This window comes from Phaeodactylum tricornutum, chromosome 22, assembly GCF_000150955.2.
Source record: "Phaeodactylum tricornutum CCAP 1055/1 chromosome 22, whole genome shotgun sequence".
Taxonomy (NCBI): domain Eukaryota; phylum Bacillariophyta; class Bacillariophyceae; order Surirellales; family Neidiaceae; genus Phaeodactylum; species Phaeodactylum tricornutum.
In genome coordinates, this window is record NC_011690.1 from 59,606 (window position 1) to 85,584 (window position 25,979).

Here is a 25,979-nt window from a genome sequence, read left to right on the forward strand (position 1 = left end):
ACAACTATTGGTTTTGTGTGATTGGCTCTCGCTCTCGCGGCATTGGCCCCCGTTCAGGCATTGGCTTCCGTCCACGCAGTTCTGGTATGGAATATCACACTGTTCGCCCATGAAGTAGCCCAAACATTTGCACGCGTAGTGATCCGGATTGTGGTCCAGTTGAGAAGATAAGGACGGCTTGGTGTGTCCATTTCCAATATGGTGGCAGGTGCCACCGTTATGACATTCCAGAGGACAAAACAACTCACACCGAAATCCGCCAAAACTTTCCAGACATGAGCATGTCTTTACACGTCCTCCTTGAGTCAGTGTGGTAATACACGTTCCACTGTTCAAGCACTGGGAGTCCGTATCGCAGAAATCACGCAGTTCCCGCCGAGTTCCTTCATCGTCCATACGAGCGAAGCAACATTTGCACTCACAGTCAAGGATCGAGAGCACAACAAGAGAATGCAGAACAAGGCGAAACATTTTCTGTATTTGTCGCAAAATACATTTGGTTTGCAAGATGCCATCATGAAAAAAGCCTCCATTGTGCAGGTGAATGTTTGGGAGAGATAATTTCAGCTCAACGCATTTGTCGATGTCTCTTTTCGTCTGAGTTCTTAAACTAAATCTATCTTTAGGCATTAAATTTGTCCTGGGACCTTTCGGATGGATTACTCGGATTGAAGCAGCGGCGCATTACTACAAAGCCGTTTCCTCGCAAGACCGATGGCAAACTCTCTTCAGCGTAGAATTTGTTGATATGGCACGATATTCTACCCGATGCGAATGCTGTAGCTCTTTCGATTTCTCACAGTCAGTGCAACAGCCTTGTTCGCTGCAAACCGAAGTCCAGCCACGGAGCGTCCAATCTTCTATTTTCTGGTTGTATGATATTGATTATGACATCGGCCCGCTTCCTTTTCCTTTGTGCTCTACTGTCTTTCTCGCACGGCCTGCTCCAGCAGAAACCCCTCTTTGCGAAGTCGCTCTCTCGAAGTGGTGATCGCGTGGTTCTAGGCCGAAAAACAGCCTCTTCGGCGACAGCTGCAAGCGCACCAGTAGACACGGAAGAGTGGACAAAGAAACGGTTGCACAACACGGCGGCTTTTCGCTCTCTGGCTATACTAGGAGCGGTGGCCGTGGCTGGAACGAAATCTTCGGCACAATTCTTGCCAGCGCAAGCTACAGCTAGCATTCATGTCCTCTCTTTTGCTACCTGGTTCGGTACAGTAGCATACACGACATTTGTTTTAGGAATTACCATGTTCAAGAACTTGCCTAGGCAAACATTCGGAAAACTACAAGCCAAACTCTTTCCAACGTACTTTGCCCTGTCCTCGGTCGCCCTTGTTCTGCAGGTACGTCTTGCGAAATGACAGCTTCTCGCCGATGCTATTAAAAGTGACTTAGCCTGGTGTTTTCTTTCCGTAGCTTGCGACGGCCAAAGCAATGCCGGTGTTTGCCTCAAAGTCCATGACAGCCCTCGGGGTTGCCTTGGCGATGACAGCCTTAAACCAGTTTTACCTCGAGCCCGTTTCGACTATAAACATGATGGAACGTTATAGTTTGGAAAGTCGTGGCGAAAAAGAGAGCAATGAGTACAAAAGACTGAAAGCCCAATTTGGCAAGTTTCACGGCATGTCCTCGCTTACGAACCTGGTAGCTCTATGTGGTGGCGTTGCCCATGCAATCTACATGGCTGCGGCTCTAATTTGAGATGACGGGTGAAGAGATGAAAGGATCAAACGAGATAATTAATTGCAAGCACACAGGCTAGTACATCGCTTCGACAATTATTTACTAGATGCTGCATGATTACGTTACAGTTCATAAGATTCACGTCAGCCTTGGCGCCGTTTACGGAACGACCTATGTTTTACATGGTGGAAAACATGAGCCCCTTTTCGAGGAAAACCCGGATATACCTTTATATATCGTTAATTCGCTCATCTATAGATTTATAGATAGGAGCACCACTATTGGTACTGTCCTGGTAGTCGTCCATGTCAACCATTGATGCGGCCTCACTGTTCCAACAGAAAAGGTTTGGGTAAGCTACCTTACCATGTTTGTAAGCTCATGGAAGCCTCCGATCAGACTGGGTTGTTCGAAAGTTCGATGTCTTTTATCTGCCCGAAACAGGCCTCTCGTTGTCAATAGTAAGCGACGAGCATTTTTGCATGCCAATTGTCCTCGATTTGCATCAGCTCTGATTGATCTACGAAGCGATACAGTGACTAAACCATCCCGCCCAATGCTAGAAGCGGCTCTCAGTGCTCGCACAGGAGACGATGTCATGGGAGAGGACCCTACAGTCTTGGAACTTGAGGAAACGGTAGCGGACTTGTTCAGAAAAGAAAAAGGCCTTTATGTGCCGACCGGAACAATGTCAAATCTAGTGGCCATAATGTCGCACTGCAATCGGAGATCATCGGAAATCATTATTGGGGCAAACTGTCACATCTGTCTATGGGAGGGAGGGAACACGGCTGGTTTGGGTGGGGTCCATACTCGCCAACTCTTGGAGGATGAAACCACAGCACAGATCCACCGGGATCATATCAGCGACGCCTTTCGTTCTGACGATGATGACCATTTTGCAAAAACAGAACTGTTGTGTCTTGAAAACTCTCACAACATGATGGGAGGCGTTGCTTTACCGCTTTCCTACGTCGAAGATATTGGACACTTGACTACCGAGTTGGGAATTAAGCTCCACATTGATGGAGCAAGAATTTTCAATGCATCGGTGTGCCACAACGTACCCGTTGATAATCTTTGCAAGCCGGCAGATAGCGTGTCTGTCTGCCTCTCAAAGGGTCTTGGTGCTCCCTTGGGAAGCGTCTTGGTGGGGGACACGGACTTCATCCGTTTAGCAAAACGTGCAAGAAAACGATGCGGAGGGGGGATGCGCCAAGCTGGGGTGGTCGCGGCGATGGGACTCTACGCCATCCACAACAACATATCTAGGCTCGAGGCGGACCATAGAAGGGCAAAACGATTGGCAAATGAGCTGCAAAAGAATGGCTTTTATCTTGCTAGGAACGGTGCCGTTGACACCAATATGTTTTACTTTGGTCTGCCAGATAACTCGAAAGTTGAGTGGAAGGATTACTGCAAGATTTTACAGACCAAGCATGGCGTAGGCCTGACCGGCGGATATTCTCGTGGAGGGAGACTGTTCCGGGCCGTTACTCACTTGGACATTTCGGACAAAGACATTGACCGAGCGGTCGAAGCTATGGTCTTAGCCGCAAGGTTGAGCTAGACAAGTTTCCTTTGGGAGCCAATGTTACCTAATGTAAATGATGCACTTGCATAAATGCAAGGTGTTATATTTGAAGCGTTCAAATATTTTGATGGAAATGATCCGGGATTGCACGCTACATGGAGCTAACCAAGGCGTGCTAATGTGTTGGGAATCACTCGTTCAAGAGCAGTTGACAAACTGGGAGAAACAGGCAATCCCGCATATTGTTGGGCCAGGTTGTTCCTCTGATAGCTTCAATTCGCTTGTCAGCAAGTGTCTAGTCCCAATTCAGTTGTGCCTTCGAGGTAAAGACTCACTATACCCAACCTGCAATTAAGTCCCGGTTTGGATTGGCGCAAACCCGTTTGTGGCATTGAAAATTGTGAGGACGTAGGCCCTCGAACGATTGACAAGGTCCTTTCAAATCTCAATGCTCATGGAATCATAAAAGAAATATCGTTGGATCAGGACCAGACTTTGATTTTTGCTCGTCGGGCCTTTTCTCAATCATATTCGAAAACATTTTTGCTTCATGTTGCATATAAAAATAATCGACGGAAAAAAGAAAAGTTTGTCTTATATCGTTAAAAGAGCCGAGGAAGACACTTGATACAGATATTTTATGTCAATTGGCATAGAAATTTCTCACTCTTGGTAAATGATATGCATCCCCGCAATTATTTATTGGACAATAAGGGCAATATAGGCCTATCTTTTCCACATGTCTTCAAAAAATCTACATATTATCGTAAGTATCTAACGTCAACGCATTCACAGATAAATGTAAACATGAAAATGGAATGTTCGGATTAATTTTGTCGCAAAGGATTAGGATCATGAAGACTCCTCCTGACGTTTTGGAACCGTGCACGGAAATCAGATGCAAGGAACTAGTACAAAGCTACACGGGGGAATTCGTAGGGCAACCTCCGTCATCCTGTTCTGGGTAAGATCTACCGTGAGATTGTACGGCACTTTAGTACCAGATCCGAAATGCGTAACATTACGTTTCGTCGCCTTCCAGTAACCGATCCCATACTTCGTCGGCCGAGAGGAATCATTCTCACTGCACCAAGCCAACACAATGGAAGCTATCCCCGTTACACCAGCGAAAGGCACTGCCATTCAGGGCCAAACAAGTTTCAATCGAAAGGTGAGACACATGGATAAGGCCCCGGTGATGGAGCATTTGCGAGTTTTGCGTCGCTTGGAATCGGAAACATATCCACCGTGTGAGGATTACTTGACGTTGTTTGGCCCTTCACATACCGAAGGCGTGACCGGCTACATTAGCGAGCGTTGGAGAGGAAGCATTTGCGAGTGGTGTTATGAAGTCGTCGATCACTTTCAGTTTGATCGCGAAGTTGTCTCCATCGCGCTCAATTACCTGGATCGCGCGGTAGCGGCGAAAGCCAGGGATACTCTGAAAGCCATCCCGTATCTTGAGTTCCAGCTTATTGCTGTTACTTCTGTCTACATGGCCATCAAATTGCATGGCGCGCATGAGACACATGATGGCCCTCGTCGCAGGCTACGCATCGATGCCTTTGTCGAGCTCAGCCGTGGACACTTTGAAGCGGGTGCGATCGAATGTATGGAACGTTCCATACTCTCGACTCTCAACTGGAGGGTGAACCCACCAACCCTTCTCCGCTTTATTTCCAACCTTCTTGAACTCCTTCCTGAATGGTCTCCGCTTCCACATACCGTTTCCTACGGGGACGCATTGGGCGGAATCTACGATTACGCCAGATATCTTTCGGAGCTTTCTGTTTGTGTTTCTAAATTTTCATTTACCCTATCCTCTTCGGAGATTGCATTTTCCGCTATCCTGTGTGCCATTGAGGCACTACAGGCAACTCGAACAGTGCCGGACTTCGCTCGTTCCGATTTTTTAAAGAACGTCGCTGAAGCCACAGGTCTGCATGCCGACGAGCCGCAAATCCTGTCCGCTTGCGAGATGCTCCGGGAGCTTTACCCGAGCATTTTCGGAAGAGACGATGAACATCACCTCTTTGCCAGTCACGCATGCACAGTTGGTCAGCCTCAGTCTGTGAGCGGAAAAAAATCTCCAGTTTGTGTGTTGGAGGAGCAAGCGGAAAGCCCAAATACACGCCGCAAACGAAGTCGCAGTAGCGACGATGATAAACAACCTCTGTATTCCAGCTTTTAATGGCACATGTACATTCTTCCGTACCAGCTCCTTTGCTACCGTGATTCCCTCGACTGAAAGTGAGTATATAAAGCAATGGGTTTTGTCTGGCAACTTGTCGCCGGAGCCCCTTCGCTTTTCTGGTGATTTCTAATCGGTAAAAATCTTAAAACCGTTTACGCTTATAATTTTCCGACGCTTAGTGTTAACTTTGCTACTTCAACGGAACGAATCGCATAACGGAGTGGAGACGAATCGCGAGGCTTTTAGGTAAAGGTACAAAGGCGCTAGAGAGTCAATTGTCCGACTCTTAAAGTGCGCGGCAATCATCCGATCGTATCGGGTGAATCTTTCCCCTCGAAGGCCTTGCGCGCAGTACTGCCTATTCGTACAAATTTATGTGAAAAATTTAAGAATCATGATGAGAATGGCGCGATTTTCTAGAGTAAGTGAAAAACCCGCGAAAGAATATTATTTTCTTTGTCGAATTGATTTGGTACGAGTTTTTGGGGTAATCCGTTAATCTGCGTTTTGTTGCGAACTCGACCTCCTTACATTTGCTAAGAATTTTCGCCTATGCATTGTGCGCGGTCGTTCTCATCTCCTGAAGAGAACAAGCGTTCTCCTTTCAAAGAAAAGTTATCTACAAATCCAACCGACAGAAGAAAATGTTGATCTAGATTCTGCAGACGCACGCGGAACGATCGCTCACAGCGAGCAAATTTCACTTCCAACTATTCTACAGAGCGAATTTTATGTGTGCACCATAGTGCGATGTGATTTGAACGTGTCCAGGAAAATATTTGTCGGCACTGTGATCTCAAACCGCTCTAAGCGACTGTTCATAGTCAATCCGTTTGTTCTCGAGATCGATGCGGAGGACCGTTCCGTTCCTACAGTGCTTCAAATTAATGACCATCTCGCTCGTCCAAATACTGCACTTCCAATAAATGTTCGAATGACGCACACCACACCAGAAAACAATTTGAGACGCTACCGTGACACGACCATGAATCTATATTTGAGAGCCACCAACACCCATATATTCACATGATGCGCTCCATCAGATGAAACGGATGACCCTCTTACTCGGAAAAAATACCAGCAACGTTTTCTATCAGTGGAGGTTTAGGAAGCGCTAGCTAGAAGGATTAGAATTAGAAATCAACGATTTCGCTCTTGACTGGCCCGTGACGATTGCGATGGCGTGATCAAAAGAGAATCCCGCAATCCGTTTAAGAAGTGGAAGTAGTGTTGATGTGAGTATTTCCTCCGGAGGTGTTAGTGAAGCCGAAAGCCGAGTGCATACAGAACCGCTTGCCGTCCAAACATCCCGTAGATAAACATTGGCGACAAACCAGCCGGGATCACGGAGCCGTGAAAAAAGCTGCCCATATGGAAAGCAATGCAATGTCCAATATCCACCGACCAATATAGCCGATACACCTTTTATCACCAAGTCAAGCATAGCAAAGAAAACATGGTGCACCAAAACGGTCGTAAACATAAAGAGTGAAACAGCGAAGAGAATGGTTCCCAGCAGCAATTGCATGGAATCGTACTCCATCGAATCTGTCCGAAGCCGCAGCACATTCCACTTTTTACCGCGAAATACCCGCCAAAGTGCTGCTAGCAGATAAAGCTCGGCTTGGTATACACGCCGGAAGCAAGTAGCGAGAATGGTCAGATGAGCCGTCGCCAGGCGAAATGAGTCGTGCAGAAGCGCAAAAAATCCCGAACTACCCAACAAAACTCCGGTTAGGAGGACTGCGGTTGCGAAAAAGTCCGCTGATACTTCAAGCTTGAACATTGCCTGAACAAGGCTTCTGTGAATCGTCAAGATCGTATTAAGCTCTCGGCCAAGATTTTCCGACAGACGCTCATTTAGCTTGAAGCCGACGGGAGATTTTCCCAGCCAGTCGATACTAGCACCCAATGTATTATAGTGAAATTCCCGCACTCGCTCCAGGGCGCCGTGCTCGGTAGCACTTCGAATATATAGTGCGAGGGACACGCCGAGAAAAGTACCGAGAATAGCATCGACAAGTGTTCGCCAAGTCTCATTTCGCAACTGCAGACTTGTGGCCGCACGTTCGTAGTTTGACATGGTTTGGTTGTCTTTCCAGCCTAGTAGCTGGTTATATGCGTTCATGAACGAGTAAATTGGGAAGATATCTGTGGTAGACAGGTTGCCAGAGTGTTGGCATAGCAAGGAATACTGTCGAAAGTTGTAGATAGAAGCTCTACTCTTGAAAACGTTTGCATGAGTAGATGGATCACTGGAGTGCATGCGAGAAGAGCGGAATTCGTGCGGTGAATGTACAGTTGCTTCAATTTGCTGCAGTAGTGTAAGCGCGTGACTAAGTCGTATCAATAGAGTGCCAGAAAAAAATGAGTCTGTAGGACACGCTTCGTGACGGTAGAGAAGACCACCGTCTCGCTCATAGAGAAGGAGCTGGACTGTAGCGTGGTTGAAATCTTGGGAAGTGAGTTGCACGGGAAACCCTTTCTGGTCCTTAAACGTTGGGAACTGGTGCTGCATGGAAGGTATCCTCCCACCATTCGTGGGTGACCACAAGCCAACAATATCCAGATGATTCCAGCATGTTTTCAGCACGCACGTTGAACACGAAATACTTTGCTGTGCGAGCAACTGCAGCCTCTTTGGTGCAGGTCGTCCCGGATCGTTCCGATTCTGGTGCGGACTCTTCGGAGGGTCGATTCGCACTCCGTACGTGTAGGGTTGTTCGTCCAAGGTACGATACCTGCGCATACGAATGCATGATAGGGCCATTCCTCCTCCTCCTCGATAGCTTCATTCAATACGATCACCTCATGACTATCATAACGAGATCGCTTGCGACTCGAGCTCCAACCGACTATCCATCCTGCCGGTACCGGAGCGGTGCATAATTCGCTAGGCCAACACAGAATGGCAAAGGGCTTGTCCTCATTTTCCTCGGTAGCGCCTCTCTCCATCTTTGCATCGAGTCGAAAACAGATGCTCTCCTTTATCCCCCGAATTTTCTGTGTTTGAGATGTGATACTCTTAACTAAGATAGAACGCTGGCTGACTGGAACGACTCCACCGATCGCCGGCCGTTGTTGTGTAATGCCTAGTATGCTTGGCGGCTTTCGTTTGCTTACAGTTAGCACTTTTTTTCCCATTTTTGTGTTTGGAAAATTCCGTCCAAAAGCAGTCGCATGAGCTTTCACTCTTCACAGCAAAGCAAGCACGGCACCCCATTGGCGTTTCCCTTCCACTCGCGCCAACGCGACGGACGACCCAATGTAACAATGATGCCTACTACTTACGGCTAGAGGCACGAGCATAGAGCAGACTACACTTTGCTCGACGGTCTCTTTTTCGGATTGTGTTGTCCATTCGTCCAGTTTGTTGTCGTTTGTCTACTTCAATAAGTATGACCGACACAGCCGTAGCGGCATCAGTGCCCAGCGAGGCCAACAAAGAGAACAGCGTCGCGAAAGCGAAAAAGAGCATGGCGGGTTACCAGGTGCCGTGGGTGGAAAAATACCGACCGAGGGTATTGGAAGACGTCGTGGGGAACGAGGAGACGGTGAGTCGACTCCGTGCGATTTCCAGGACGGGTAATCTACCGAATCTCATTCTGGCGGGTCCGCCCGGTACGGGCAAGACTACGAGTGTACACGCGTTGGCCCGACAACTGTTGGGTGCATCCTACAAGGATGCCGTCTTGGAACTGAACGCCTCCGATGCCCGAGGTATTGATGTAAGTAACGAATATTGTGCCATACTATCTTCTTGTATTATACGTGTCTTCTGGAAGAGACTTACACACATTTTCTGACCTTTCCGTTTCGTGGCTCAGGTTGTCAGAAATCGCATCAAGAGTTTCGCCATGAATAAAGTTACGTTGCCCCCTGGTCGCCACAAAATTATCATTCTGGACGAGGCCGACTCGATGACGTCCGCGGCACAGCAGGCTCTTCGAAGAACAATGGAGCTGTACTCCAACACAACGCGCTTTTGTTTGGCCTGCAACGTTTCGACCAAAATCATTGAAGCTATCCAATCGAGAGCCGCGATTCTTCGTTATTCACGGCTGGCCAACGAACAAGTCTTGACCTGCCTACTCAAGGTGTGCCAAGCAGAATCCATCTCGTACACAAACGATGCACTGGAGGCTATTCTTTTTACCGCGGAAGGTGATATGCGCCACGCTCTCAACAATCTTCAGGCCTCGTACTTTTTGACCAACGGAATCATTTCGCAAACTTCCGTTTTCAAAGTGTGCGACCAGCCTCATCCCAAAACTGTAGGTCAAATTATCAGCCATTGTACCAAGGGGGATACCAAGGCTGCCTGCGATCAGATGCAAGCGTTGTGGAAGTCGGGGTATTCCACCAACGATATCATAGGTACCGTTTTCAAGGTCGTCAAGGCTCACGGCGAGCTTCCGGAAGCCCTCAAACTAGAGTACTTGCGCGAGATTGGCTTTACCCAAATGCGAATTTCCGATGGGGTAAACTCGCCGCTGCAGCTGCTCGGACTTTTGGCGCGACTCGCTCAAAAAATGCAGCAAACTTAAGAGACTTTGGACTCGGTACACTCTCGTTACGCAAATAATATCTAAACAGCAAACTAACGAAATACAGCTTTTATCAAACAAGCAAGGTAAGCAGCAGTCCCATTCTTTATCCAGTCGGGAGACTTTTATGGCTCGTAAACACTCTTGTATTCTGTCGTTTTGTACTGGTAATCAGGTTTGTATTCCGCAACGTCATATTTCTTAACTTTGTAGTCACTCCCGTACGTGCCCTTATAAAATTCAGGAGCCTTGGGTGTGGGTTGCGGGACGTACGGCTTTTTCTGCATACTCGCGGCCGTAGAAGACTGAACCTGACCCGTTTCTTCTTTGAAATTCTGTTCCCGAGCGACGCGGTTGGCTTCTTCCACCTGCCGCCGAATATTGTAATCAATAGCATTCACCTGTATGTTGGCGTACTTAATGCGATCCTTTTCCTCTTCGGACAGAATGAGGCCCTTTTGGGTGCCCTGTTGAAACCGAAGGCGATCGTGGTCGATCTGAGCTTGAGAGGACGAGGTAGGCAAAGGGACAGCGAGCGCAACACCGTCAACGGTCGGAATCTTCTCTTCCTTGTCCGAAACATCAGAAACGTACTCAACATGCGAGATCGGGACTGCGGTAGGGACACTTGCAAATTGACTGCGATCGTTCTCGAGGACGGCTTGTGCGGTTGGAAGCAACGTGCCTTCCAGCTCGTCGAAATCTCGCAAAGGTGTCATTTCTTGGGTTTTCTTATCGTTAGTTGCGGATGGGGTTGTCATCCTTGTTGAACGTCAGTGGTTGCGTGCTTGTGTCACAAAACAAGGCGGGCCGGGCAACTAAGTGTACTTGTGTATGGATTGTAAAGAAGTGGACTGGGAAACACGATACATTTTCATCCTTCGCAAGCACTTTGCCAGTCAGTTCTACGCCAATACAAACAGAAATCCGTTCCGGAAGTGAAGTCCTGTGATCCACGTAAACCCGGATGTTATTTTTACGATTCACAGTCAGCAATCTTCCGCGTGTGAGGGTAAAAGGTCAGTTTCATGTGATTCTCATATATTTCGATTCACCCACTAAGGAATGTTGTCTTGTCACTGTGATAAATCTACCTTGCTCCCCACAATCCGTCGCCCCCAAAATGAAAACAATTTTGGACACCGAAGGTCGGTAATGTGCTAGCAAAGTAGAGAGCTGGAAGTTGATTTTAATCCTTCTCCGGAACAAGAAACTTCGTCCGAGTCGCTATGACCAACGAAAACAGTTCGGAGGATGTTAAAGTGTGCGGTATCATCGAAGGTGCACTATGGCATGATTCTCCTTCCGATGCACTTCCAGGAATTGCAGCACCTCCGAAAATCTCCAAGAATCAATTAAAGAAGAAACGGCGTCTCGAGCGTATGATGGAAGTAAAAAAGCGACGTAAACTTCAGGACAAAGAAGCCAAAGAAGCCAAGGCGCAAGCGGAAGGCAGAAATTTAGACGAGGTACGCCGGGACGAGGCCGAGCGTCGCCTTGTTGGTATTGGACGGAAGCGCCGACAAGAGGAGTGGGAAAAGAGAGAACGACTGGCTAGGGAATCGTCTTTTAGAGTGTGTCTGGACTGCTCGTTTGAAAAAGACATGACCGGTAAAGAAATAGGGAGTCTGTCCTTGCAGCTTCGGTATTGTTACGGAATCAACAAAAGTAGTCCACACCCCTGTCTTTTGTCTGCCACAGGCGTCGGGGGTGAAACGCTGACTCACCTGCAGAAAGTATCGGGCTTTGACGAATGGTCGAACCGAGCGTTTTCTTGTACGGAAAGGTCATTGGAAGATTACTATAGAGATAACATTTCGCAGATTGTTTACCTTACCAGTGACTCGCAAAATGTCCTGGAGGATTTGGACAACGAGAAAATCTACATTATTGGAGGGATTGTGGACCGGAACCGACTGAGACGAGCAGCCATTGATCGCGCTGAGAGACTCGGTGTTGCAACGGCAAGATTACCATTAGACAAACATCTTAAAGAGATGGCTTCGACTCGTGTGTTGACATGCAATCACGTGTTTGAGATACTCATAAAGTTTAGAGAGCATGGTAAGAGCTGGAAGAAGGCTTTGCATGACGTGTTGCCGCAGCGAAAAGAAGCAAAACTGATGGATGGCGAAGACAGAGAAGCTATTGAAGTGAAGGAAATTAAATAAAATATGAGATTCCCGTTTTAAAAGAACTCGTCCACATCACATGATTTAATGGCAGCCTTCAGATTCGCACGATATCTGCTTCCTTTCTTGTACCTTGGGCTTCCCTTAAGGACTTGCATGAAAAAAATGGTGAGGCTAGCCCTTAATGCCTCGCTCTCGTCGGCTTCTCCAAATCCATCGATGTCGTCCACACTGTCGGATGCAATCGCTTTTTTATGAGAAATTCCCGTCTCAAAAAGTTGCTGGACCTGAGATGGATCGTCAAATTTTTCCATAATACTAGACAAAAGAACTGTTGTAAAGACTAGCGCCGTCTCGGAGAGCTCGTCTGGGGAAGAAATATCAATCGCTTTCAAAACGTTGAGCTTCAAAATGTGATGGTCGACAATCAGACTGAACAAAAGTTTAGCAAGATTAGCAGCTTTGCGCACACTCATGTCATCAAACTGTTTAAAGACATCCCAGAACGCAAGCTGTATCGTAAATTTGCAAGATGATTGGTACTCGCAAATCCTTGCTCCTAAATGAGAGTAGAATTTGTTGTACGCTTTCTCGTTGCCACAGCATTCAATGAGGACTCGTACAGTATCTCGTTCGACGCGGTTTTTTAGCATTCCCGCCCTGACGAGTTTTTCAAAACAATCTTCACAGTCAGCAGAACTCATGATTATGCAAAAGATCGATCGCCGCGTATCACTATTCATGCGATGTTTTGACGCTAATCTCAATAATTTTTCGTCTTCTATCGAAGGTTTGACCTCGTTTGTCGTCCCTTGGTTTGGTGATTCGCTACTTTTCTCTCCTACCAGATGGCCGACCCAAGATGCTCCAACTTTCCACCAACGCCCCTTGGTTTCTGCATTGAATATGTCTCTAAGACCAATCCGGAGCGATGAATCGGAAGCTTTATAGCCAACGTTGTTCTGAGCCACCTTAGATTTTATTTGACCGAGGAGTTTCCGTAGCTTCGTCGTCTTTTCTTCGAGTAACGCGTCTTGTTTCCGCTTTCGATTGTTCTTCAAATCAATGACTGCCGAAACCATGTACTCCAAGCGCGAAGCATTCGTGTTACTTTTTTTTGCAATAGTATATTGTTTTTGGACAAGGAAAACAATTTCTTTTAAGGCCAACGGGTCGTCACTCCTCAGTGCGCGGCCAGAGTGACTCAAAATAAGAAGAAGTAATTCCACATCAATTTCGGTAAAGCTTTCAATCAAGTTTCGTATAGCATCGTAGATAAGGGAGCAATGAACGACGCCAAAGTTGTAGAGGTAGCAGAGAACCAGTATAAGATTGCTGGTTTCCTTATTTACAGTCAAAGACTCTTCTCCTAGGGGGCTATCATTCTGACTGTTGACCGACCGGATAACCTCCAATTTTTTCCAGATTTCCAAAACCGTCTTTTCTATCAAAAACTCCCCAAGTTGAGCGGTGTCGCCCTTTTCAATATGTACACCGGTTATGGCAGCCACATAAGCAGGAATCAGTCCTGTCATCAGGTGGCTTCTGGCGATACATGCGTTTTGCAAGTTATTCCAAATCATTGTATTCACATCTGAAGTCGGATGCATCGGATACAGCTGACAAATCGATTGAGCTACTGAAATCAATGCGTCGTCGGAAAGTCGATTCAATGCATTGTTCAAAGATCTTTGAATTTCACGCAGGGCGTCTTGCCTTGCAGCGCTGTCCTCTTTCCCCTCCACTTCTTGCGTATTTCTTAAGTGAGGCGGAACGTACTTGCGGGGTTTTTCCATATTCTCTGCTGCGCCAATCTCTTTTCCGTAAATGTTTTCGCCAGCTGATGGTCGGTACGTATGTTCGGGTTCATGGTCCTGTTCTATGTCCATATCATCAGATTGCAAATTCTCTTGAGATTCAGATCTGTCCCTAGTCATATCATCTTCTAAAGCCTCATGATCCGAGGAGTCACTGCTTTGAGTCGACTCGAGACTATCCATTACGCTGTCGTCCTCGTCGAGATCGTTAAAAGCCGGTTCTTTCATCGGGATTATTTCTTCACCTTCGCTTTCTGATTGGCCGTCATCGTCAGGGCTAGTATCGTTATCGTCGTCTGAATCTTCCTTTTTCGATTGTTTAACTACTCGATCCGTCAAATGATCCAAATCGTCCAAAAAGTCGATAAAGTCGTCGCCATAGCCCTCGAGCTTGGCGTATTCCTTTTTCAGTCGGCTCTTTTCCTTTTTGTTTCCGAGGCCTAACTTAGCTTCGAGGTCAGCTATTTCTTCGTCATCGCGACGGAGTGCAGCTGCCACATGCCAGTCCAAGTTGGAATAAACCGCTGTCTTTGCCTTTGCTCTGTTCTGTGACTTGTTGGTCTCGATGGTTTTTACGTCATTCCTTATCTGTACATAGCTTTCTAGGTCGCCCTCGTCCGCAAAATCTTCACCGTGAGTCACTCGTTGCATGATGCCATCCAGATCGTCCAAAAAGTCCCCAAAATCGTCACCGTATCCTTCGAGTTTGGCGTATTCTTTATTAAGCCGAGATTTGTCCGCCTTACTGGACAATTTCAATTTGGCTTCGAGTGCAGCGATTTCTTCGTCGTCACGACGCAAGGCCGCCGCCACACCCGACTCCAGGTGTCCGTAAGCATCATTTTGTTTCGCCAATTTTCGTTCGGGTAAATCTTGAACTTTGCCCTTGCGTTTCTTCTTGTCCTTACTTGCCACGACGACAGGTTCGACGTGCGCCTCTTCCAGGAGCTCGGACGGGACCGGTGGGGGACGCCGCTTCTGTTTCTTGCGGACTCGCTCCTCTCGCCGACGGTCCTTTCGACTGATATTCTTTGTTTCTTCTACCATGCTTATCCTTACAGTGATGGTGGGGAATGGGTTGGTCGGGTCCTCGCTTTGGATCGAGAGCCGGGAATCGTCTTTCCCAACAGTGTGATACAGTTTCCGGCCGATTTCTAGTTTTCGTGGTGACTGTTGACAGATGTACGTGTCTGTTAACGAGAGTGGTACGACGACAGACGAGCCCGGGTGAGAACGTACAAGTAGGGCTCCAATATCCGGAAGTCCAGAGCTGAAACCAGCGGGCACGTATACATACATCTAAGGTACAAGGACTTGTACCTCAACCAGGAGTTGAGGCCTATAGGCAAGGCAAATCTGTTCTGGCAGAGAGGAGACAAACATGAGTAACACAATTGCCAGTACAAGTGCAAGGTCAGGACTAAACCGGAGGAATTGCATACAACCCACCAGTTGGACGTGCAGATGTGCCTGCCATGTAATTCTCAAAACCATACTGCTTTGTCAGCTACGTTTGTCAGGATTATATGGTGAGATACTATAATCACATGGAATGCGGCTTATAGAGAGAGGCAGAGACTTGATAGTACTCTATGGCATTCTGTGTACAGTGAGTCCCACTTGTTGATAATTCCATTGGGCCTACTAAATCTTTCTTAATCCATTGTGACGAAACTGATATTCTCCCAATCTGTTGTGAAAAGATTGATAGTACCCAAGAACCTATCACGGTTACATACAGACCTTTAATGTCCTACAAATGTTCTAGTCTTCCCGTTTACATTTCAAACAAGTCATTGCCATATGAAACAGTCATTGGCAATTCAACTGAACCATACAAACACAATCACATTTCTCAATTTAGTCATGAATCTGTTTAGTTCATTAATTTCCATCATTTGCATTCTTGCGTTTGTAGAGCTCATCAATAGAACTAATAAGAAAGTCAAATTTTCTGAACAAGGCCCTAAATGGATTCAGGCAGCTGCCAACAATATGGGCTGCCTAGCTCAAGGCGTATAACCCAACATGCCTGCCGGCACCAACACAATGCATTTCATTCCGCATACTGCAAAGCCGCACAACCGCAAGGCCACTTACCTCAAGATTGTAGTGGCTATTAAGCTACACAAAGCCAAAATATACCGTATTAGTTTCACATCAATCCCTTGTGGCCGTACATGCCGCAATTATAGCAGACTCCCTGAATTTCTTGTAAGATCCTTCCTTGTTGCTTTTACCATCCGCTGCAAGAGCTAGCCCTCTGGCATCTTCCTTGGTTGTTACCAATGGCTAGATCTTTCAAATCCGCAACCCACAAATTGACTTCTTAAGTTTCTTGATTGTTGTGTCCTCACTTCCAAGATTCTTGTATGCCATTACAACCTCCAAGTACTTGCTTGGTAAGTTTGCAATGACATGAGCGGGAGCATTTGCATAAAATGTAGTTCTTGCATACATGATACTAAGATATTCTGCTTCTGTACTTGATAATGTGACTGTAGCTTGAGTTTTCAATGTCCAATTTGTGTTGGTCCTCCTCCAAATCACTTTATGTTACCCAAAACACTTTGTTGCATATTGTTGTTTGCAGCGCAGTTTGAATCTGCCCAGCTTACCAATCTCAATTCCTTTGGTCTTTGATAAATAAGTCCTTTTCCTTTTGTGGTCCCTAAGTATCCAACCAAGCATTCAAGGGATTTCCAGTGTTCTTCCCCTGGGTGTGACATGTGTTGAGCAAGTTTGTATGCTGCGTTAGCAATCACAGGCATATTTTTTTGTGCCACATACATGATTTTTCCTGTCAGACTCCAAAATGCATCTAACATAACTGATTCTTCCCCTTTGTGTTTCTGAAGTGCTTTTCCTGGATAACCAGGCATAGAGACTGGTGATGCATAGTGTCCAGTCACATTTCTGAATGCTTCAATTGTTTTGTCAAAAAGCAAATCCACTGTTGCCTTGATAAAAGTATCTCCATGTTTGTCTTTTCCCCACTTGTACCACAAACCCAAATGTTTTTGCAACTTTCCAAGATCAGTATAATTGAATCTTGTCAAAATTTTTGTTTTGAACCACTTGACCATTTTTTCTGTTCCGACAAGTAAAACATTGTCCACAAAGACAACTGCAAGTAAAACCAGATTATGTTTTCCGTTTTTGTTGTAAAACATGCATGGATCAGCCAAGCTCTGTATCATGTCCATTAAATCACTCATTACAAAATTTGCAAAAGTCTTCATCCACTGTAGCAGAGTGTGATGTTCCCAGTTCACAACAATATTCTTTTGTGTTGTCCTTGGAGATGAAACCAAGTTCTATCATTCCTTCCGGCCATTCAATGTAGACTGGTCAATCCAGGTCAGCTTCTAGGAAAGCTGCTTTGATGTCAATCATTTCCAAAACCCAAGATTTTGATTTTTCCTTGTAGAGCAAGACTCCAATAGCAATTTGAATTGTAGAGTTGCTCACAACAGGAGAGAAAGTTTTGGTAAAATCCATATCTCCCAAGATTTTGGTTTCTCCTTGTAGAGCAAGACTCCAATAGCAATTTGAATTGTAGAGTTGCTCACAACAGGAGAGAAAGTTTTGGTAAAATCCACATCTGGGATCTGTAGATATCCCAGTGTAACACATCTGAACTTGTATTGCTTGCTACCATCCTGTTCAACTTTGACTTTAAATACCCACTTTGTACCCAAAGGTTTTTGTCTGAGAGCTTTCACTTTTTTGCGTTTGACTTTCTTCCACACTCTCCTGCTTTTGAAATTCATAAATTTGCTCTTAACCAATGGTATCCACTTGGTCCTGTCTTTTCTGTTGATTGCTTGTTTCAATGTCTTTGGTTCCCCCAGATCCAATGAGAGCTCAGCACTGAAAACAAAGTAGATTTCTTTTTCTTTTGTTGATTCTGTACCATCTGTTTTTGCAGTGTTGTTGATGACCACCACTGACTCCATTCTGCTCATTGGATTGAGAAATGGCAACTTGAGGCGTTTCAGCTCCCGCTCAAGATGCATTGTTTTTGGTCTTTTGATGGCAACTGCTTCTGGAGCATCACTTTCTTATTTTCCTGCTTCAGGAGCAGGTATTGCAGCAACCTTGTCAGGAGCATGATCAGGGCCAACATTCAGAGTTTTGTGAATGTTGTTGAAGACCTTGTTGTTGGTTGGCATTGTAAGGCGGGCATCCATGCCAGGTTTACTAATGGAGCCAAACTCTGCCCTACTGTCCTTAGGATCTGGACGTTTCCAGTCATCCCATGTAATGTCACAAGAGAGAATTCTTTTCTGTGTGATTGGGTTGTACATCCAATAAACATCCAGAGCTAAAACTATGCCAGTGACAAACTGAGAAGACTCTCACAATTACAGTCACCAACAAAGCATAAGTGGAACTTATCCAAATGGACATCAAGCAACCCAGTGAAAGGTTATATGAGCAAATATATAACAAGTGCAATGGATGCTACAATTGAATGACTGGCATACAAAAGACCAGCATCTCAATAAAGGAAGTAGATAGAAAGATAATGTGAAGCAACTCACAACTTAGAACAAGGTAACAAACAGAATGGTTGCATCTAGGTTAGGCAGTAGATATGGATATTCTACTGGGAACAAATGAGTATTTCAACACGTGTCTAACCAAGACCAAGTGTTTCATTCATTGCCATGAGAAAGACACTTTCTGGTCTGCCAACCAAAATTGACGGCTGACGGACAGGTCGTGGAGATCGGTATGACGCACAGTTCCGTGACGTAATTCAAGAGGGACTTACATGTCGCCGGATCATGTTATTGCTTCCAAGTGGCAGGTGGAAAGCGCAATCAAAATCAGGAAAGGCACGTTCGCAGTCGGATGAATGTCACGAGATTGATCGTTGCGACGGAAAGGTTTACCAAAGTTTGTGGAGCCACTTGTGCCGTGACTCTTTCCCATTATTAGTGCAATTATGAAAGTTTCTCTCATGTTAATATCCGCTTTGGCGTCCGTCGGCGCCTTTTGCCCAGCCGTCACACCGCCCCAGACTTTGTCGTCACTGTATCTGTTTGGCGGCGGTGGTGGCAATCAGGGTGGTGAAAAGAAGGGTCCCGGGATGATGGATCAACTCGCCATGTTCAAAAAGGCGCAGGAAATGGCACAAAAGAAGAATAAACTGGACGAAGAACTAAAACTGATGACATTCTACGGAGAAGGCAGCGAAGGCAAAGTGAAGGCTACCATGAAGTATGTGCCGGTGGCCAACCCCATGGATCCTAATCCGGACTACGAAGCCACTGTCTTTGAGTTTGACGACGAGTTTTACGAGGCGGCGTCGACCGAGGAACTGGCGGCAGCGTGCAAAGAAGCACTCTTTGACGGCATTAAGAATACCAACGAAGCCGTATCGGACAAATACCAAGTCCTCCAGGCAGACTTAATGGAAGCCTTTGGGCAAGCGGCACCGCCGAAAGAATAAATGCATGTTTCGGTTTCTGTCACATTTCTTTCTCTTAGGATTTGCCTATTTCTCACTACGGTTCGAAAATCAATCGTATCCCGTACTATGGAATGGACCAAATGATCTCAAGGGTTTGATTTATAGTTAAGCTGTAAATTACTTCGTATGGTCTGTGCATCATCGTGTCTCTGCCAAAATTGCAGATCTACTGGCACTCCCCTACTCCTTGTCCTCTACTTCGGATACGACCGCTACATCTGACTTGGCCGTACTGTGATGGTTCGTCAACGCCAACTGTTCATCCGTCGGTTTCATGGCCGGGAATAGCAGGACTTCCTTAATATTGTTCTTGTTGGACAAAAACATGGTAAGGCGATCGACACCGAGACCAAATCCACCAGTGGGTGGGAGACCGTGTTCGAGAGCCGTGACAAAAGAGTCGTCCATGACCATGGCTTCGTTATCACCAGCACTACCAGCCTTGGCTTGTTCCAAAAATAACTTGTACTGTGTGACAGGATCGTTTAATTCGGTGTAGGCATTGACCAACTAAATGAAAAAAAAACGGTGTGTGAGCAATCGGAGTACAAGAATTGGTGTCCCAATACTGTACAGTGGCCACCGGTGTGGAACGCACCTCGCGACCCGCCGCAAACATTTCGAATCGTTCCGTCAAGAACGGCTTGGATCGGTGATGCTTAGCCAAGGGGCTCATAATTTGAGGGTGTTCGGTAATAAAAGTGGGGTGAATGATGTGGTCTTCCAGGAATTCTCCCACCATGGTATCCAGCAAGCGGGATGTTGTATGCGGGGGTGAACACTCCAAGTTGTGTTTGGTCAAAACTGCGAGCAGCTTCTGATCGACTTCAGGGTCGTCCATGGCCGGTAACTTTTCGCCAATCGCTGCTTCAATACCTTCCATCATGGAAATGCGCTTGAACGGGGGAGTAAAGTCAATCTCGACTTCTTCCATACCGGGCTTGGGTGAGTACTTAATTTTGTAGTCACCAGTAATTTCCTTGACCATGCTACTAACGAGCTCCTCGCACATATCCATGAGATCATTGTAGTCGACGTAGGCCATGTAAAATTCGAGCGTGGTGAATTCGGGGTTGTGGGTTAAATCGATACCTTCATTGCGGAATTGGCGTCCGATTTCGTACACCCGATCGAGTCCACCAATCACCAACATTTTGAGGTACAGTTCGGGTGCAATGCGTAAGAACAAGTCCATGCTCAAATCGTTGTGGTAGGTTACAAAAGGCCGCGCCACGGCACCCCCGGGAATCATGTTCATCATAGGTGTTTCGACTTCCAAAAAGTGTCGTTCATCCAGGTACTTGCGAATTTTGTTGATAACTTTGGCTCGAATTTCGAACGTCTTGCGGACATCCGCATTGACGATCAAATCCAAGTAACGTTGGCGATAGCGCGTTTCCATGTTGGTGATTCCACCCAAATTGGAGTCACCCTTGGGGAAGGGCAACATATGCAAACAAGGCGACAAGAGCTGAATTTCGATCGGAAAAATGGAGAGTTCGCCCTTTTTAGACTTTCCTGGACGTCCCTTGACTCCAACAATGTCACCGCGTTTGATGGTCCGGTGGATCTTGAAGAAGGCTTCTTCGCCGGCGGCGTAGGATTTGAGGTCGGACATGATCTGCACCTTGGTTCCGTCGCCGCGCAAGTCGTAAAAGTAGAGCTTTCCCTGTCCACGCACGGACACAATGCGACCGGCAATGGAAACAATGGTGTCTTCCAGCTTGGCGCCGTCCGTCGTCTGTTTCATAAACTCGGTTGCGTAGTCCGGCAAGCGGTAGTCGACGTGAAATTTGTGCGGATAAGGGTCGACGCCTTCGTCTTTCATGTTTTGTACAAGGGTTTCGCGATTCGCCTTGTACTGACTGGGATCCATTTCTTCTTCGTCGTCTTTTTTTGCTTGCGATGGATTGGCGGCGGCGTCGGCCTTCTTTTTCGCGTCCTTTTCGGCCTTGAGCTGGGCCGCACGTTCCGCCTTGAGCTGCTTTTTCAAAGCATTCTTCGACAGCGGTTCCGTTTGCTCTTCCGACATGTTGACGGTTGTTGGTAGTGACGTGATGATTCAAGGTGAATCGAAAGTTTCGCTCGTGTCACCTCCAGGATGCTCCCGTTGCGGATAGTGTTGTTAATGTTGTCGTTGTTCGAATTTGATTCTTCGATGTGTCTGTAATTGATAGTGAATCGGTCGGTTGGGGATGTCCAACGGAGAGGTCGGTTGGGTCGTTCCGGAGATGGGACAAACAGGCTATGGTCCTTTTCACTGTAAATACGAGATTGCTGAGTGACGCGAGGGTCTGGATTTTGCTGCGCGCTCCAAACGTCCAAACTTCCCGCAAGGCCACTTTCTCCGAAAGACACCCGGAGAAAATGGTTTGTGCGGTCGTCCTAGAAAGAATCGTCCGTACGTCTTTCCAACACACCAACGGTACTCCTCAGAATACAGACTGTCCAGTCCAGCAAGCGATTTTTGCCAAGGCCGAATCAGATCGAGCGCCATCGTTGCGACCATGAAAATTGGCACCAAAGCAAAGTGACAAGGACGGAAACCGGCGTTGTCTTACATTGTAGCGGACTACGATTTCGCTTTGAAACCTCCTGATTGTAGAATTGTTTTTTATTCTTCCTGATTCCGCTGGTACTTTATCTAGATCGAACGAGACCGAACCTGTTGCTTCTGTTCGCAGCACCTTTGCTTTTCCAACCCAACAAATCATGTCTGCGGCTGTCCTAGAACCTGAGGAGCGTATCCATGAAGTCCACATTGAAGGCCTGGTATGTATTGACTATTTTGTGGTTTCGGGAAGGCGTACGAGTGGAGCGTTTTATTCCGTGCACTTCTTTCTGACGAGTGCGAAATACTGATAACTTTCTTGTTTACCCAGGCCTTGCTCAAGATAGTCAAACACTGTCACGAGTCTTTACCACATATGGTGTCGGGATCGTTGTTGGGCTTGGGGGTCGGCAACGGCGTTCTCGAGATTACCCACGCTTTTCCTCTGCCGGCAGGGTCCGATCATCACAAACAAGCCGACAAGGGGGATGCCGACGACGACGCGGCTTTGACCGAAAGTGAACAATTCCAAATGGAAATGATGCGCATGCTTCGAGAAGTCAACGTCGATTACAATTGCGTCGGATGGTACCAGTCCATGTATTTGGGTATCTACTCAACATCAAGTTTGTTGGAGAATCAGTTTTCGTATCAAATGGATCTCAGTCCCAACGCCGTCGTTGTTTTGTACGACCCCATGCAAACTGCGCACGGCAACCTGACGCTCCAGTGCTACCGACTGACGGAAGAGTGTCTTCGCATGAAGGCCGATAACATCAACGCCTACATTAATCCCAAGAATATTTTCGAACGCGTCCCCGTCAAACTCACCAACCCCGGACTGGCGCGGGTCTTGTTGGCCGATTTGGCCGTTGCCGGTTCGGACGCTCCCCGACTGGCGCAAGATGACGACGATGGTCTCTACGATGTCCACGCCGACACAACCTTTGATCGACTGGATTTGAGCACCAACCCGTACTTGGAAAAACATTTGGAATTCTTGTGCACGTGGGTGGATGATTTGGCCGCGGAACAGCACAAGTTTCAGTACTACTCACGGCAACTAGCCCGTGGTGGCGCCAGCCGCAGTGATGACACGAATAAGAAATCGGAGGGCGGCACGAGCTGGGCGTCCAGCGACGCACCGCGGAGAATGGAGAGTCTACTGATTACGAACCAGATTCGTAGTTATTGTGACCAAATGGATCACTTTGCCAGTGATGGCTTGAGTAAGCTGTACTTGACCGGAGGCCTGCATAAGGAATAGGCCAAGTAAGCGGTAAGAATGATCAACAAAACAGCAGACGCATGCTAAAAGTATCGTAAAGCAACTTTAGATGAGTGCAGCTTTGTTTCTATTCGGTTGTAGTAACAGTCAATACGGTAGATATTTGTGCACAAAAAATTCAGCGATTACTATCCAGGCCCAGTTCTGAGTAAAAGGATTTCATCTTTTCCTCCATGCGCTCAACCGACTTGGAGTGGGCTTCCTTCATGGCAGAGGTACACGCATTGTTCACGTCCAGCACGTCCGCGGACTCAAAATAGGTCTCATCAATATTCACGCCAGTTGGTCGTTGCTGGCAATCAAATGTCACTTTAACCTTGCCATCTGCGGCGACGCCTTCGACCGACGTCGAAGCTAGCTCTTGCATAAGCGAAGCAGTCATTTTTCCGACACGCTGGGAGCGCTTAAAATTGTCCATAGAATCCATGATACTCGGTACACCCTCCAAATTCCCCAGTTGCCCTTCTCCGTTGTATCCGTTTTTCTCCTCACTTTTCCCCGAGAACCATCCACCAATATTAAACCCGCGTAAAGCGGAAGGGTTTGTTTGCGAGGGACGCCGAAACCGCAACCGGCCTTGAGTGTTTCGGCCATCTTCCGTCCTCATCGGTCCCAAAGAAAATGCATATGCATGCGCAACAAACGCTCCCAACAACAGGCTTCCATACGCGCAGAGGACCATAGGCTTTACGATCTTTTTCAAAACAAACGTTATGTTTTGTTCAGCCGAGAAAGAGAGACAGACGACTTGTTGCCCTCTCGGTCGAGACGAAAGTAACAGAAACACAGTATGACGACTTTGTAATGTCACCGAGTTTCCTATCGTTGTTTCTGCCCTTACAACCCTCGTAGTTGTTAGTAGGCTTCGGCTATGATGGAGCACGGATTCAAAATCACTGACCTATGGCACTTGATCGTAGAAAAACCCTACGACAAGCATATCGGGGTTCGTTATCCCTTTATCTTGGGTTTATGCTTCTAAGTCTTTGTTTTACGTCTTTTTATCATATCTACAATCCTTTGGTCCCACAGACACGTTTTAGCCCATTATCGTTGCAGTTTTCTAGTTTATCAGACCCAGTGTTCTAAGCTGAGGTAGCGGGATCAAAGGTAGGGTGATTCGTTGTGATTTGAGTGTTTGAGTGATCGCCAAGTCCGATAGTGCCTGGGGAGGTAAAGCTAAAATACCTGGCTCTTCATGTTGTTGTTGAGTCGCCGAAGCCTGCAGAGGCCTGGAATATACTGCCAGTTTCTCGTAATGGTCCATGTGGTAGACATGTTGATTGGTAACTGGGTTTCGTATCCGTCTAACGGTCTGAAACGAGGCAAAATCTCCATGGTGGGACACTTCCATGGATCTCTTCATCTACCGAAGAAGGTGCATTGCACAAGAATTTAGTGTTTGCTAAAAGCTCGGATCCAAGCTTTATCCATGTGTGGATGATAAGTAGTTTGTTTGCATGGAACATTTACTTATACAGCAACAATTATCGGACTTGTACCAAACGGTAATTGTGGATCCTCCACTCTGATAGATATCAGCCAAATATCTCGTATTATGGGTTGTGACATGAAAATGGTGTTTGTCGCGTTTTATTGAAATGGTTCCCAAATGGTATTCAATATCAATATCACTTATATGGTATTTATGTGGTGTTCACATGTGATGTTATCAGTGATCAATAATTCTCGTGTTCATGTGGTGCAAAAAGAACACTGAATGTTGTCGAACCAGCTTACGAAGTTTTATGAAATTTAAGACAGGTGAAGAAGACAAGAGTTGACCATGGCAGCTGCTTTAGCTCTAGTTCGAAATGCTTTACAAGCAATCGGCATTGTTGATGTCAAACAACGCGATGCTATCACGGATTCGATTACATCTATGGATGTTTTCGAGATCGCAACGGATGATTTCATCAAGGACATGTGTAAGAACATCCGTCGTCCCGGGGGTACGCTTCCGAATCCTAATGCAGAACAACCTGGAGCCCCGGCCATGATTCCTTGCAATGGTGTAGCAATTTCACCCACTGCGGAGGAGCATCTTGTGTTGTTGGCATACTATGTTTGTCACCTCAAGCACACTTCTCGGCCTTATCCGGCTCAGTTCAATGCGGCGCGTATTTTCTTGATGATTGAAATCAAGAAGCGTGAGAAGGAAGACAGAGAGTTAGCGAAAGACCTTGTTGCTCCTGGACAAATTGAAGACCTGAAGAAGATCCGTGATGCCTTCGAAAATATTGCGGAATATTTGCTTCAAATTCGAGGAACAACGGGAGTTCCATTGGCTTATGTCATTTGTGAAGACAAAGAAGTTCCTGAAGGTCCAGATAACGACTATCAAGATGCGTTTGAAGAAATGATAGCGTGATGTCTGAATGAAGAAGAGTCCTATGCAGCAGATAATGCTCAAGTGTGGTCTATTATTCGCGTTTGTACTCATGGTGGTCCTACTTGGAGCTGGGTATCGGCTTATGCTTGAGCTTGTAATGGTTGTGCGGCTTGGTTTGCACTTCGCTCGCATTATTTGGGACCGACTAATCAGTCGAAGATTATGACGCGTGCTGAAGGTGATCTTGAGTCAAAGTTCTACAACAGAGAGCGTTGTAACTTTACTTTCAAACGTTTTGCTGAGATTCATCAGCAAGCTCATACAGATCTGGAAGAGTTTGGAGAGCCATTGACAGAGGCTGCAACAGTTCGGAAATTTTTGAAACGGATTCAGGCATTGTTTCTCAATTCTGCAAT

General features: G+C 46.5%; 10 protein-coding genes across 10 annotated transcripts; 6 read left to right on the forward strand and 4 right to left on the reverse strand.

Moving 5' to 3' along the window:
* Positions 1–887: 887 nt before the first annotated feature.
* On the forward strand, positions 888–1,704 carry PHATRDRAFT_40063 (predicted protein; the record flags this gene model as incomplete). The annotated part of the gene is made up of 2 exons (XM_002184020.1): positions 888–1,346; positions 1,420–1,704. 2 exons carry the CDS (start codon positions 888–890, stop codon positions 1,702–1,704), a joined length of 744 nt encoding a protein of 247 aa, XP_002184056.1.
* Positions 1,705–1,992: 288 nt separating this feature from the next.
* PHATRDRAFT_49372 (predicted protein) lies at positions 1,993–3,770 on the forward strand. Its single transcript, XM_002184021.1, has one exon. The coding sequence runs from the start codon at positions 2,054–2,056 to the stop codon at positions 3,254–3,256; it is 1,203 nt and encodes a 400-aa protein (XP_002184057.1). The 5' UTR covers positions 1,993–2,053; the 3' UTR covers positions 3,257–3,770.
* Positions 3,771–4,322: 552 nt separating this feature from the next.
* On the forward strand, positions 4,323–5,411 carry dsCYC6 (predicted protein; the record flags this gene model as incomplete). The annotated part of the gene is made up of 1 exon (XM_002184022.1): positions 4,323–5,411. The coding sequence occupies one exon, from the start codon at positions 4,323–4,325 to the stop codon at positions 5,409–5,411; it is 1,089 nt and encodes a 362-aa protein (XP_002184058.1).
* A 1,117-nt stretch (positions 5,412–6,528) lies between these two features.
* On the reverse strand, positions 6,529–8,369 carry PHATRDRAFT_52551 (predicted protein; the record flags this gene model as incomplete). The annotated part of the gene is made up of 2 exons (XM_002184141.1): positions 6,529–8,117; positions 8,156–8,369. The coding sequence occupies 2 exons, from the start codon at positions 8,367–8,369 to the stop codon at positions 6,529–6,531; spliced, it is 1,803 nt and encodes a 600-aa protein (XP_002184177.1).
* Positions 8,370–8,736: 367 nt separating this feature from the next.
* Positions 8,737–9,961, forward strand: RFC2 (predicted protein; the record flags this gene model as incomplete). Its single annotated transcript, XM_002184023.1, has 2 exons — positions 8,737–9,142; positions 9,242–9,961. Exons 1-2 carry the CDS (start codon positions 8,813–8,815, stop codon positions 9,959–9,961), a joined length of 1,050 nt encoding a protein of 349 aa, XP_002184059.1. The 5' UTR covers positions 8,737–8,812.
* Positions 9,962–10,086: 125 nt separating this feature from the next.
* PHATRDRAFT_40068 (predicted protein) lies at positions 10,087–10,722 on the reverse strand (the record flags this gene model as incomplete). The annotated part of the gene is made up of 1 exon (XM_002184142.1): positions 10,087–10,722. One exon carries the CDS (start codon positions 10,720–10,722, stop codon positions 10,087–10,089), a length of 636 nt encoding a protein of 211 aa, XP_002184178.1.
* An 810-nt stretch (positions 10,723–11,532) lies between these two features.
* Positions 11,533–12,132, forward strand: PHATRDRAFT_16014 (predicted protein; the record flags this gene model as incomplete). Its single annotated transcript, XM_002184024.1, has 1 exon — positions 11,533–12,132. A coding segment is annotated over one exon (600 nt), but the record flags the coding sequence as incomplete, so codon positions are not given.
* A 17-nt stretch (positions 12,133–12,149) lies between these two features.
* Positions 12,150–15,209, reverse strand: PHATRDRAFT_40070 (predicted protein; the record flags this gene model as incomplete). Its single annotated transcript, XM_002184143.1, has 2 exons — positions 12,150–15,080; positions 15,150–15,209. The coding sequence occupies 2 exons, from the start codon at positions 15,207–15,209 to the stop codon at positions 12,150–12,152; spliced, it is 2,991 nt and encodes a 996-aa protein (XP_002184179.1).
* Positions 15,210–18,842: 3,633 nt separating this feature from the next.
* On the forward strand, positions 18,843–19,528 carry PHATRDRAFT_49377 (predicted protein). Its single transcript, XM_002184025.1, has one exon. The coding sequence runs from the start codon at positions 18,865–18,867 to the stop codon at positions 19,369–19,371; it is 507 nt and encodes a 168-aa protein (XP_002184061.1). The 5' UTR covers positions 18,843–18,864; the 3' UTR covers positions 19,372–19,528.
* Positions 19,529–19,572: 44 nt separating this feature from the next.
* Positions 19,573–25,674, reverse strand: PHATRDRAFT_42289 (predicted protein; the record flags this gene model as incomplete). The annotated part of the gene is made up of 3 exons (XM_002184144.1): positions 19,573–19,902; positions 19,991–21,270; positions 25,671–25,674. 3 exons carry the CDS (start codon positions 25,672–25,674, stop codon positions 19,573–19,575), a joined length of 1,614 nt encoding a protein of 537 aa, XP_002184180.1.
* Between the last annotated feature and the right edge of the window lie 305 nt (positions 25,675–25,979).